This window comes from Bos indicus x Bos taurus, chromosome 1, assembly GCF_003369695.1.
Source record: "Bos indicus x Bos taurus breed Angus x Brahman F1 hybrid chromosome 1, Bos_hybrid_MaternalHap_v2.0, whole genome shotgun sequence".
NCBI classification, from domain to species: Eukaryota; Metazoa; Chordata; class Mammalia; order Artiodactyla; family Bovidae; genus Bos; species Bos indicus x Bos taurus.
The window spans coordinates 18,997,097-19,009,581 of record NC_040076.1 but is presented as its reverse complement, the minus strand read 5'-3'; the positions used below and the strand labels follow the sequence as shown (position 1 = coordinate 19,009,581).

The 12,485-nt window shown below is 41.6% G+C and overlaps 1 protein-coding gene across 3 annotated transcripts in view; it reads right to left on the bottom strand.

The window, feature by feature from the left end:
- The window catches only part of C1H21orf91 (chromosome 1 C21orf91 homolog), a 33,619-nt gene extending 29,325 nt beyond the window's left edge, over window positions 1-4,294 (bottom strand). For 2 of the 3 annotated variants that reach the window (XM_027545698.1, XM_027545873.1), the window contains exons 1-2: window positions 3,894-3,991; window positions 2,822-2,955 (exon numbers count right to left, since the gene is read on the bottom strand). In XM_027545698.1, the coding sequence (XP_027401499.1) occupies window positions 2,822-2,948 (127 nt within the window). In that variant the 5' untranslated portion in view covers window positions 2,949-2,955; window positions 3,894-3,991. Of the gene's footprint in view, window positions 1-2,821; window positions 2,956-3,893; window positions 3,992-4,197 lie in introns of those variants that run through there. The other variant, XM_027545787.1, reaches the window with a different exon arrangement.
- Between the last annotated feature and the right edge of the window lie 8,191 nt (window positions 4,295-12,485).

Genomic DNA, 12,485 nt, shown 5'->3' with positions numbered 1-12,485 from the left:
TTAGGTTCTTGAAGTATATCACCTCTGGTTTGAAAGTATATGAAATGTAGGTACTCATTTCTTTGTAAGTACTTTAAAGACACAGAAAAAAGGCAACTTAGAGCCATGCTCAGAATATGAAATCTTTCCTACAAGATTAGTTTATTTCTTTCTTCTTTCATTTTCATTTTATAAATATATGTATGCACAGTTTTAAAAATCTGATTAGTTTAATTTTGATTTTATGCAAGCAACATTTGATTAGGCTAGTTTTGATCTGACATAAACTACAATCCAGAAGGTGTAAGATATTAATATTTGTGTTTACTATGAATCTGTGGACTCAAAAAATTCCAAGAAAATTTTTAACTAGCCTCTTAGGTGAAAGATGAATAGAAGGCTTTAGAGCAAACTTGGCAATTAGAAAGCTAACAAACCAAGTGAGAGCAACATTACCACACTACAGAAAGGTTATATCAAAGGTAGGAGAGTTAAATGTCACACTTTTTAAAGTCCCACTTACTTATCGAACATTTATTGATTGGTACTGTGCTTAGAATTTGGTAGGGGACAAAAATGTTCAAAAACATTTTAAAAGGTTTATTGACATAAACAAAGAATATAACTTGTTTCACCTTTTTTTTCATTGACTTTTAAAAAACTTGTATACTGATATAAAACTTGAAATTTTGTGGGATTCAGGGCTCTCATTTCCGTTCTTTTCCCCTAAGATTTCTAAGATTAAAAAAAAAATCTCATATTAAAATGGTTATAATGCAGAAGCTCATCATTGTGTTAAATATGAAATGTATTATATTTGTGAGACTTAGGAATTGACTTCAGATAAGTTGAGAAAAAATTTAAGTCTAAAGTAATTTTCCCTAGGAAAGTTTAATTGGCATTACAAATATAAAATCTTGAGTGTATGTAGAACATAAGGAGAAATAGTTCTAATTCAAATTGAGAATTATTTTTGTCTTTTAAGTTAAAGATAACTATATTTCAACATTGTAGGGCTTATGACAAGCTTATACATTGAGAGAGGTTTATCAGAGATGAAATATTTATAAGGATGGTACCTGAGAAATATCTGTATATTCTCTATACAGTGATGAAGAATCAGTTAAAAGACATTAAAAAACAACAACAACTAGAAAAGCAAATATGAAAGTTTAGGTTTCTTCAGAAAAATCTTACCACAGCATGAACACCACTAATGATAATGTAGCAGGAAACACTGGCTAGGAAAAGTTGGCTGGCTGAATATCAAGGACAGCGATTAGTATTCAGGAAAATAGGTTTCTATTACCCCATCAACTAAAGTAACTATCGACAGTAGATCAATGGAATTAAAAGGACATATGCTAGAACTAGATTGCCAGGCTTCCGCAGTCGAGCACTGTCATACATTGCTGAGCAACTTCAAAGTGCAGTTTCTAGGTCTTGAAGGTTAGGCTCCATCAACTTTAAAATGGATAATAGTAGCCATCACAGAGATATTTTGAGTTGAATAACATAATCCACATAAGGTGCTTAGTGCAGGGCCTGGCACGAAACAACAGCCTGCCATCACCACCAGAGCAACCCTCAACAGTCCCGCTACCTGGTTGTGTTTTCCTCAATGTAAACAACTTTGGGCTGAGTCATTTCCAATGTCTGTCCATCTAGAACCAAAATTTACAATGGAAAAGAATATACAGGGCCAATATTGTTTTATGCATTTTATGCAATCCACAGGAAATCCATGTTCTTCCACAGATTAGCATGTTTAGCAACTACACTTCTGAGTACAATGGCAAAACTATCACAACCAGTATCTTAAATGGAAAATGAATGTCATATAATTAACTCTACATGTTTTTAATAGTCTATTTATAGTTATAATTTTGACTTTTACTACAAAGTATCTAAATATATTAATTTGGTGCCTATAACAAGTTCTGAAAAACAAGTCTTAAGAGAAATCTCAAGGTAGATAATCCTATTTTTTTTCAAATGGAAAGAACATTTGTTATCTCCTACTTAATAAACAGAACCAGTAAAGAATAAAAATTAATCTAAAGGTCTAACAAAATCTCTCTACTGGTATGTTATCAGAATATTAAGATCCTTTTTTGTGTGACATAAATATTTAAAAAAATCAGCATTTATCAAGGTAACATCAAGATTAAGGAAACATACCTTACATGTTTCTTGGAGGCAAACTACTAATACCCACAGACACATTAGCTGTGCATCAACCTAAACACTTTAATAATAGAGATTTAAAAAAAAGGTATTTGGAGAACTCATTTGTGTACTGTTAGAGATACTACTGAGAAATTTTAAAAGCCCTTTTAGTTTAAAAATTATTAAAGGCGTGTGTGATCATTGAAAAGTTCTCTAAAAATTTAAAAATGTGCTTCAGATAATGAGCACTGGAGAAAAAATTAAAGCTCACCTCAATTATGTACGAGCATGGTACAGCCAAAACAATATAGTTATATTTGCCTATCAACGTAAATGTTTGGTTATGTTAGTTCTTAATATTAAAACAAACACACAGATCTGTTAAAATCTGACAACTCAATAAGCTCTCAAAACAGAAAAGTTTAGCAGTCACTACTCATTTTTATATTAGTAAAACTGAGTTAATACTGTGGGAGTAAAAAAAAAAAGTTTCTCTTAAATTCATAGCTGTGCTACCTTCAGTTTCATTTCCAGAAACCCTTATCTTTAACAGATTTCCACTTGACACAATTTGCAATCATTCAAGAAACTAGTTTTACCTTATAACCAGAGTTCAGCATGAAGTAGTTCTGTAAAGTTCACGGCATAAAATGAACCTATCCAGTGTCCTTACCGTCAATATTTAGCTCAAAACAAACGTGGCAGAAGGAGAGTGTTTCTTTGTCTGTTCCCAGTTTACAAACACTGCAGATGTTGTCATCATTCAAATCAATGCTTACAAACTGCTCCTCTTCGTTCATAATGCCCCTATTAAGAAACAGAAAAACAAAGTTACACAATTTCAAGAACTTGTCATCACGGCAATAGTAGGAACTTCTAGGAAAGAGAAGGATGCTTTTCAGTTTATCTAAGGCAACAGCCTCACGAAACAAGCATCGCCACACTAATACTTTTACCGTCCAAGGACACAAAGCTAGAAAGTCCAGCCGCAAGTGACACTATGCCCAAGCGCCTTTTTTGGTCCTGTGTTGTATTTAGTTGAGGGGAGCTGATGAAGAGCAATTTTCGGGTATTCTAGACCGCTTCCATCCCCGACCAGGCGCAGAAACAGCTTAGCAGCGCGGCCTCTCCAGCTACCGGGGTCTGTCAACCTACTTAACGCTGTTGAAGGGAGGACGAGCGACGCGCTCGGGACACCGCTCTCCTTACTTCATTGTGGGAACCTTAGATGCGTCTCGCTAGCTCGGCGTAGCGAGATCTGCTATTCCAGGTCCGCGGCAGGCAAAATGCACGTGGAAAAAGTGAACACTAGGGAGGGGTCCGCCGCGTCCCCGGCATCCGCACGGAAGATCGGGCAGCGGCTCAGCGGAGCGGCTCGGGCACCGCCGGACGAGCCGGGATGGCCAAGCCCGGCCGGGGGTTTCGGCGGGGGGAATCCCAGAGCCCGGCCGGCGGGAGCGTCGCGTCCCCCGGCCCCGCGGCTTCCTCCCACCCGGGGAGAAGGCGTTAGAGAGCTCCAGCAGCCGGTTCGTACGGACTCAGCGCTTCGGAGAGCCTGGTTCCCGCCCGGCCTCCGGCGTTTGGGGGCGCGCGCCCGCCCCTCAGGATGCCGTGTCCTTCTCCCCGACCGTCCGTCGGGGCGCCCCGCGCGCAACAGAGACTGGGGCCGCGGGGCTGAGAGGGCAAAGGCGGCGGGACCGCGGAGTCGGGGACCAGGGCGCGGGCAGGGGAAGCAGGAGCTTTACCGTCCGAGTTCGCGCGCCACCACAGCCGCCGCCGATCCGCGCGGCTCGGGCTCCTCACTATTGTTTCCGGCCGCAGCCGAGCAGCCAGCCCGCGCGGGCCCCGCCCCTCCCGGGGGGCCCCGCCCCCTCCCGCCGGTGCCATCCTTCCGAGGCTCTGAGGGGAGAACGGTGGGGAGGCGCGGAGGGCTAAGCCCGCGCGCTCGACCGGCGGCCGCCAACCCCCGCAGCTCCCCGGCTGCACCGACGCCGCGGCCTCGGCTCGGATTTCCTCCTGATCCCGCGTCTCCTGGCCCGGATCTCTCACCGTTCGGTGGAAGGTGGCTCCTCACACGCCCCTCCTCGAGGCAAGTAGATAGAGGAATCCGTTGTCACCTCCCCCTTTAGCGTAGAGGAAACTACTGCCTCCCGGCGGGGGCCGCGTGGGCCGCCAAGTGACGAGGCTGGGGGACACGGCCAGAGATACGCGGGGAGAACTTTGGGTGAAATCGCTAGACCGAGGCAAAATAGTATCGCTGAACTTTTGAGTTAGGTGCCGGTTGACGAGTTTAATGGGAGAAAAGTTTGTGTTTCAAGTTTTCGTCATTTAGGGGTAATTTAAAATCCAGAAGCTTTATTTTTTAAGATTGTTGTAGAAATGGGGCGCCCCTCCCCTGTAATATGGCGCATTCCTAACACGCCCACGAGGATAATCCCGGAGCCCCACCTCTTATTTTAGGTTCCGCCCCTTTAGAAAACCGAGGTACTCAGGATCTCTTTTGCCCACTTTGCTTTCTGGTTGACATTCTTTCTTTTAAGGTTATGATTCATATAACACTTTGACTTACATTTTCTATTGTAAGACTCACAACAGTTTAGAGAAGAGAAACCAGAAGAGTTCTTATTTTGCCTCCTAAAAAGGACTAACCCAGATTATCTCTTGGTTAGAAACAGAGGTGGGGACTTGATCACAGGGGTTAGCTGTTATTTTCCAGAACATCATAAACACCTGTACTGTTTACATAGACGGGACTAGGTTGTCAGTCTACAGGTGACTGGTGGTAGGAATGGATTCCGTAGAACTTGGGAACTTCTAGACCAAACTGGCACTTAATGTAAACTATCAGTGCCCCAGAAAAGTGATCTGTGTTTTTGCTACTTGAAGTATAGGAGGTGAGTCAGCAATATTGGCCTGGTATCTTGTTAGAAGGAGAAGGGGACTACAGAAGAGGAGATGGTTGGATGACATCACCGACTGGATGGACATGAGTTTGAGCAAGCTCGGAGAGTTGGTGATGGACAGGCATGCTGCAGTCCATGGAGTCGCAGAGTTAGACACGACTGAGCAACTGAACTGACTGATCTTGTTAGAAACGTAGAATATAAAGTCTCACCCAAGACATCCTGAATCTGAACCTGCTTTTCACAAAACCCCGAGGTGATTACTGTACACATGAGAATTTGAGAAGCACTAATAGAAACAGAAGGGCCTCCCGGGTGGTTCAGTGGTAAAGAATCTGCCTGCCTATGCAGCAGCCGCGGGCTGAATCCCTGGGTTGGATCCCTGGCAACCCACTCTGGTATTCTTGCCTGGGATATCCCATGGACAGAGGAGCCCAGTGGGCTGAAGTCCATGGATTCTCAAGTGAGTGAGCCATAACTTAGCTGACTGAACAACAACAACAGATTGAAATAGAAAAGTCTTTGTGTTACCTATTTGAATTTCACATTTTATGTAAATATGACTGAAATGTCTTACATCTTGGGTTCTACTCATTTTTTTTTCAATAAAGTGTTTTCTAAAATCAGTAAGGATTTCCTTGGATCAAAGTTATTTTCATTTCTCAGTCAGTGTTCTCTCTCTTTCTGTAGCATTTTGCCTATCTACCTCTCCTTAAAACTTTTACCTTGTTTTTTATTTTAAAATTATTTTTAAAAGTCTACACTTTGGGGTTAAACTTACAGAAATAAAACTTTCCCATTTTAAAAGTGCAGTCCCTGAGTTTTGCCAAATGTATACAATAGCATGTCCACCACCCCAATCAAGATATAGAACATTTCCACAACCTTGAAATTCTCTATGCCCCTTCTCGGTCAAACCCCCTCCCCCATCTGATCTAATTTATATTTCTAAAGATACGGTTTGCCTGCTCTAGAACTTTATATACGTGAAAATAAATGGTGTGTATTCTTTTGTGATTGCCTTATTCAGCATATTTTTGAGATCCATGGTGCTGTTTTGTAATAGGAGTTCCTTTTTGTTGCTGAATAATATTCCACAATTTGTTCATCCATTCAGCCCTGTGCTCTAGGGGGGTGGGATGCAGGATGGGATGGGGATGGGAGGGAGGCTCAAGCAGGAGAGGAATAAATGTATATTTATGGCTGATTCACATTGTTGAATGGCAGAGATTAAAGACATTGTAAAGTAGTTATCCTCCAATTAAAAAAAAAAAAAAAAAGACTGGACCCCAGCAGACAGCCAGCTACGAAATGTGACTTCAATTGAATTCAGCCAAAAAACTGAATGGATTTGGATGTTCAATTCAATACCTGTCTGATGTATTGATTTTAGCTTTCTGAGGTTCTAAATGGAGGGTTAGAATTCCGTTGTACCTGGACTTCTTACCTATGCGATTTAGAGATAGTAAACTGTATTATTTTAAGCCATTAAATTTGTGTCAAATCGTTATGACAGCATTATAAAATGAATACATTTGAATATCCAGGTTTTAAAAGAGTATTGGGCTTTGTTTTGGGAGGCTGTTACTCTATTAGCTTATTAAACTTTGTGAGTGTCTACACTATCCTTTTGTTATAAGAATTTCTAGTTCTCTTCTTAAGGAGTGGCTTAAGTCTTCTATTGTATGTCACAGGTCTTCCAATAAAGTTTCTATTCTCTAGTTGTATAAAACTCAAATGATTACGTTCCTATTAGTTCCAGTAGTTGTAAAGATTGTCAGTTCAGTTTGGTTCAGTTCAGTCACTCAGTCCTGTCACACTCTTTGTGACCCCATGGACTGTAGCACGCCAGGCCTCTGTATCCATTACCAACTCCTGGAATTTACTCAAACTCATGTCCATTGAGTTGGTGATGTCATCCAACCATCTCATCCTCTGTCGTCTGCTTCTTCTCCTGCCTTCAATCTTTCCCAACATCAGGGTCTTTCCAAATGAATCAGCTCTTCACATCAGGTGGCCAAAGTATTGGAGTTTCAGCTTCAACATCAGTCCTTCCAATGAACATTCAGGACTGATCTCCATTGGGATGGACTGGTTGGGTCTCCTTGCAGTCCAAGGAACTCTCAAGAGTCTTCTCCAACACCACATTTCAAAAGCATTAATTCTTCAGCACTCAGCTTTCTGTATAGGCAGCTCTCACATCATACATGACTACTGGAAAAACCATAGCCTTGACTAGACGGATCTTTGTTGGCAAAGTAGTGTCTCTGCTTTTTCATATGCTGTCTAGGTTGGTCATAACTTTTCTTCCAAGGAGTAAGCGTCTTTTAATTTCATGGCTGTAGTCACCATCTACAGTGACTTTGGAGCCCCCCAAAATAAAGCCTGTCACTGTTTCCACTGTTTCCCCATCTATTTCCCATGAAGTGATGGGACCAGATGCCATGATCTTAGTTTTCTGAATGTTGAGTTTTAAGCCAACTTTTTCACTCTCCTCTTTCACTTTCATCAAGAGGCTCTTTAGTTCTTCTCTTTCTGCCATAAGGGTGGTGTCCTCTGCATATCTGAGATTATTGATATTTCTCCCAGCAATCTTGATTCCAGCTTGTGCTTCCTCCAGCCTAGCATTTCTCATGATGTACTCTGCATATAAGTTAAATAAGCAGAGGAACCAGAGATCTTAAAGAGATAGGAATACCAGACCACCTGATCTGCCTCTTGAGAAATTTGTATGCAGGTCAGGAAGCAACAATTAGAACTAGACATGGAACAACAGACTGGTTCCAAATAGAAAAAGGAGTACATCAAGGCTGTATATTGTCACCTCAATCTTTCCCAGCATCAGGATCTTTTCAAATGAGTCAGCTCTTCACATCAGGTGGCCAAAGTATTGGAGTTCCAGCTTCAACATCAGTCCTTCCAATGAACACTCAGGACTGATCTCCTTTAGGATGGACTGGTTGGATCTCCTTGCAGTCCAAGGGATTCTCAAGAGTCTTCTCCTGCACCACAGTTCAAAATCGTTAATTCTTCAGCACTCAGCTTTCTTTATTATCCAACTCTCACATCCATACACAACTACTGGTGGATCACCTGATGTGGAGAGCTGACTCATTTGAAAAGACCCTGATGCTGGGAAAGATTGAAGGCAGGAGGAGAAGGGGATTACAGAGGGTGAGATGGTTGAATGGCATCACTGACTCAATGGACATGAGTTTGGATAAACTCTGGCAGTTGGTGATGGACAGGGAGGCCTGGTGTGCTGCAGTCAATGGGTTTGCAAGGAGTCGGACAAGACTGAGCCACTGAACGGAACTGAACGGAACACAGTGCAGGCTTTGGCATAGTCAGTAAAGCAGAAGTAGATGTTTTTCTGGAACTCTCTTGCTTTTTCGATAATCCAGCGGATGTTGGCAATTTGATCTCTGGTTCCTCTGCCTTTCCTAAAACCAGCTTGAACATCTGGAAGTTCTCAATTCACGTATTGTTGAAGCCTGGCTTGGAGAATTTTGAGCATTACTTTACTAGTGCATGAGATAAGCAATTGTGCGGTAGTTTGAGCATTCTTTGTCATTGCCTTTCTTTGGGATTGGAATGAAAACTGACCTTTTCCAGTCCTGTGGTCAGTGCTGAATTTTCCAAAGTTACTGGAATATTGAATGCAGCATTTTCACAGCATCATCCTTTAGGATTTTGAAATAGCTCAACTAGAATTCCATCACCTCCATCCACTAGCTTTGTTCATGGTGATGCTTCCTAAGGCCCACTTGGCTTCGAATTCCAGGATGTCTTGGCTCTAGGTGAGTGATCTGAGTCATGAAGATCTTTTTTGTATAGTTCTTCTGTGTATTCTTTCCACCTCTTCTTAATATCTTCTGCTTCTGTTAGGTCCATACCATTTCTGTCCTTTATTGAGCCCATCTTTGTATGAAATATTCCCTCGGTAGCTCTAGTTTTCTTGAAGAGATCTCTAGTCTGTCCCATTCTATTGTTTTCCTCTATTTCTTTGCACTGATCCATGAGGAAGACGTTCTTATCTCTTTTGCTGTTCTTTGGAACTCTGCATTCAAATGGGTCTATCTTTCCTTTTCTCCTTTGCTTTCACTTCTCTTCTTTTCACAGCTATTTATAAGGCCTTCTCAGACAGCCATTGTGCTTTTTTGCATTTCTTTTTATTGGGGATGGTCTTGATCCCTGCCTCCTGTAGAATGCCAGGAACCTCTGTCCATAGTTCATCAGGCACTCTGTCAGATCTAAGCCCTTGAATCTGTTTCTCTTCAATCTATTTGTTCAGATTGTAGTTCCCCGGTAGTTCTTTTCTCCCTGGTGATTAACTTTTGCCCAGCCTTTCAGAGCTTCTACTTTGTACATGCACAGTGTATTCAAGTGAAGTCTTAAAGCATATTCTGAAACTCTTTTCCAAGTAGTTCTTCCTTTCTGCACTCCTAATTGCAAATTCCAGACATCTCATACTCCTCAAACTCAATTTTTGTCTCTTCACACCAGCTTTGCTAGGATATCCTTATGTGCACTTTGGTCTGAAAGTATCTCCAGGCATAAAACCAGGGCAATTGTAAGGCTTACCTCAGTTGTGGCCTTTTTTCCTGAGATCACATTTTGCTCTGCCTGTGTTTCAGCATCTGAAAATAGGTATTTCATATATTTTGTCCTGTTTTCTAACTTTGCAGAGCTATTCTGGTACTCCTTACTCCATCCTGGCTAGAATCCCTTGTTATTTTGTCAGTGGATCCTTCATTTATCAGAGCTTCTTCCCAGGTCTCTTTGCTTCCAGTCTAGTTTTTCCAACCCATCTTTCACAGTCCATTATTAAATAAACACAGATGAATTCCCATTCTCAAAAACTTGTTATGGCTTCTTGCCTTTCTTATAACAGTAATACATAAATCTATTTAGTGTTTAGACAGTTACATCAGGCTTTCCAGTTTATTGTCTCATTTAATAAGATCTAACTTATTTACTTGAATAGTCAAGGATTTCATCTTTAACTGCAATCCTTAATAATTTAGTAACTGAGTAAAAAGTACAAAAATGTGTTATAAACTGTAAGGGGACATATCAATACAAAGATCAGTTGTATAACTGGTTCTTGACCTAAAACGTATTACCTTGATTTTAGGCTTAAATCAGTTTAGGAATCCTTTCAGATGCAAGTAACAGAAAACCTGATTAACAGTATCTGAATCAGGGTAAGGTTTTATCTGTTTAGCCAAACAAGATCAAAAGAACCAACTGCTCGCTCATTATCCCAGGACCAGCCCCTCAGAAGTCTATTCTGGCTTTCCCTCTTAAGAGCAGAATGACTGCCCTGCAGTTAAGCAACATATTGTCTTCCAGGCAAGAAGATAGAAATGGAAGATGTAGGGAGAACCCATGCATTGGAGAAGGAAATGGCAACCCACTCCAGTGTTCTTGCCTGGAGAGTCCCAGGGACGCGGGAGCCTGAGTCGGACACCACTGAAGTGACTTAGCAGTAGCAGTAGCAGGGAGTAGTGGGAGGGAAAGCTGCCTTTTCATTTTTGTAAAGAAGAAACAGTTTTCCTGAGAGATCCCAGCAGAACTTATGTTGCAACAATGGATTCTAGGGAAGTACGTAGTTTTATCAACCTCTGTAACAGAAGGCAAGGCAAGGAAATTAGGTGTATAGCCAACAATGATTGCTAGAGAATGCATAATTTGCTTTTCTGAAAATCATTTTTATGTCTACTCTGGTGAAGATGACCCTTACTTGTCATTCCAATGAATGTCTGCTACAAAAATTTCTCTGATCTTCTCACTGTTCTGAATCCTTATAACACTTGTTCATGTTATTGCTATTCTTGGTATTTTTTCTGGCATGTTCCTCTTTTAAAGTAAAGGATTCAGTATGCTTTGTGTATCTATCCACCCATCTCTTACTTTGGCTATCTTTGTTTCTCTCCATGTGTTAAGTCATTCTCTGCCATTGGGGACATGCTTCATTCTTTTAGCCTGGAAGATTGGCACATGCATCCCAAGGCTTAGAGCCTTTTAAGACCACCATGACCCTAGAGGTGTCAGCAACTCCAGATGTGTGCATAATTGACACATCGATTGTGTGCATTATTAATTCCACTTCTTCATATCCTCCGTCTATGTGACCTCATAGTTCACTATAGTGGGCAGAATATGTTTCCCCACCCCAATGGAATATTAATCTGAATGACATGAGTAGAGACCTTAAATTGTTTGTGTGATTTAGCTTGACTTGTGCCTCAGCCATATATCACTAAGAGAATTTCACTCAGGTTGTTGCCAGTCCAAGGAGGATGAGAGATATGGAGCAGACCTTCGTCCAGTCAGCAGCCTAAAGCTAGGGAGGCCCAGAAGACCTACAGATTTGTGATGAATGCTTGAATGCTTGTTGTTGTAAGCACCGAGTCCTGAGTTGTTTTGTTATGCGACATCTTGTAGTGATGGTGGTTAACACAGCAGGATTCTAAATGGCCAAGTTTAATTGGCTCATTTCTGAATCAGTTTTACTGACTGGTACTTTAATTGGCCAGTCTTGGATTACATTCCCACCTCTCCCCTTCACCTCTCCCCCCAAAATAGATTGGCTGAAGAATGGGGCTACAGGGATGAAAATCTGATATCATAATGTGGGAGAGAAACTTCTCTGAAGAAAAGTGGTTGTTGTTACCAGAAGAAGGGAGTTGGTTTGAAAATAGAACAAACAGGCAAAAACAGTCATAATTCACTTCGGTGTTCTTTATACCTCAGTACTGATTGCTAGAACTTACTCTGGCTGTGTGCAAGGAAATCTGCTTCAGTCATTGTATTTTAGTACTTACCTTCAGCTTGTGCTTGTGTCAGTTAGGATTAGGTTCACTGCAGTAATATAAAACCCCCCAATACAAGTGACTTTAAAATATAGGACTATTTTTTTCTCTTGCGTTAAAGTCTGAAGATGGACAGTCTAGGACAGATGTGGTAGCTCTGACCTACAAAGTCCTCAGGAATGAATGCGGGTTCTGGCTTTCTAGTCTGTCATCCCTAGAATGTGTGCTCATTGTTTTGTGCAAGAGAGAGCCTCTTTCATTAGAGACACATTTTAAACAGCAAGGTGGAGAAAGATGAGAAGACAGAGCAAAGAATATATACTGGCTGCTTTTTAAGGATATTTCTCAGAAGCTGCTACATAACATTTCTGGTTACCTCTCACCCTTCCAGTCTAAGAGCCAGAATGAAAGGGAGACTTGGGATCAGATCTTTATTCTAACATCCAGGAACCCAGCTAAAAATCAGGACTTCTAGGTAGGGACAGTGGACTTCCCTGGTGGCTCAGGTGGTAAAGAATCTGCCGGCTAATGCAGGAGACCCAGGTCTGGTCCCTGGGTTGGGAAGATCCCCTGGAGAAGGGAATGGCTAGTATTTTGGCCTGGAAGATCCCATGGA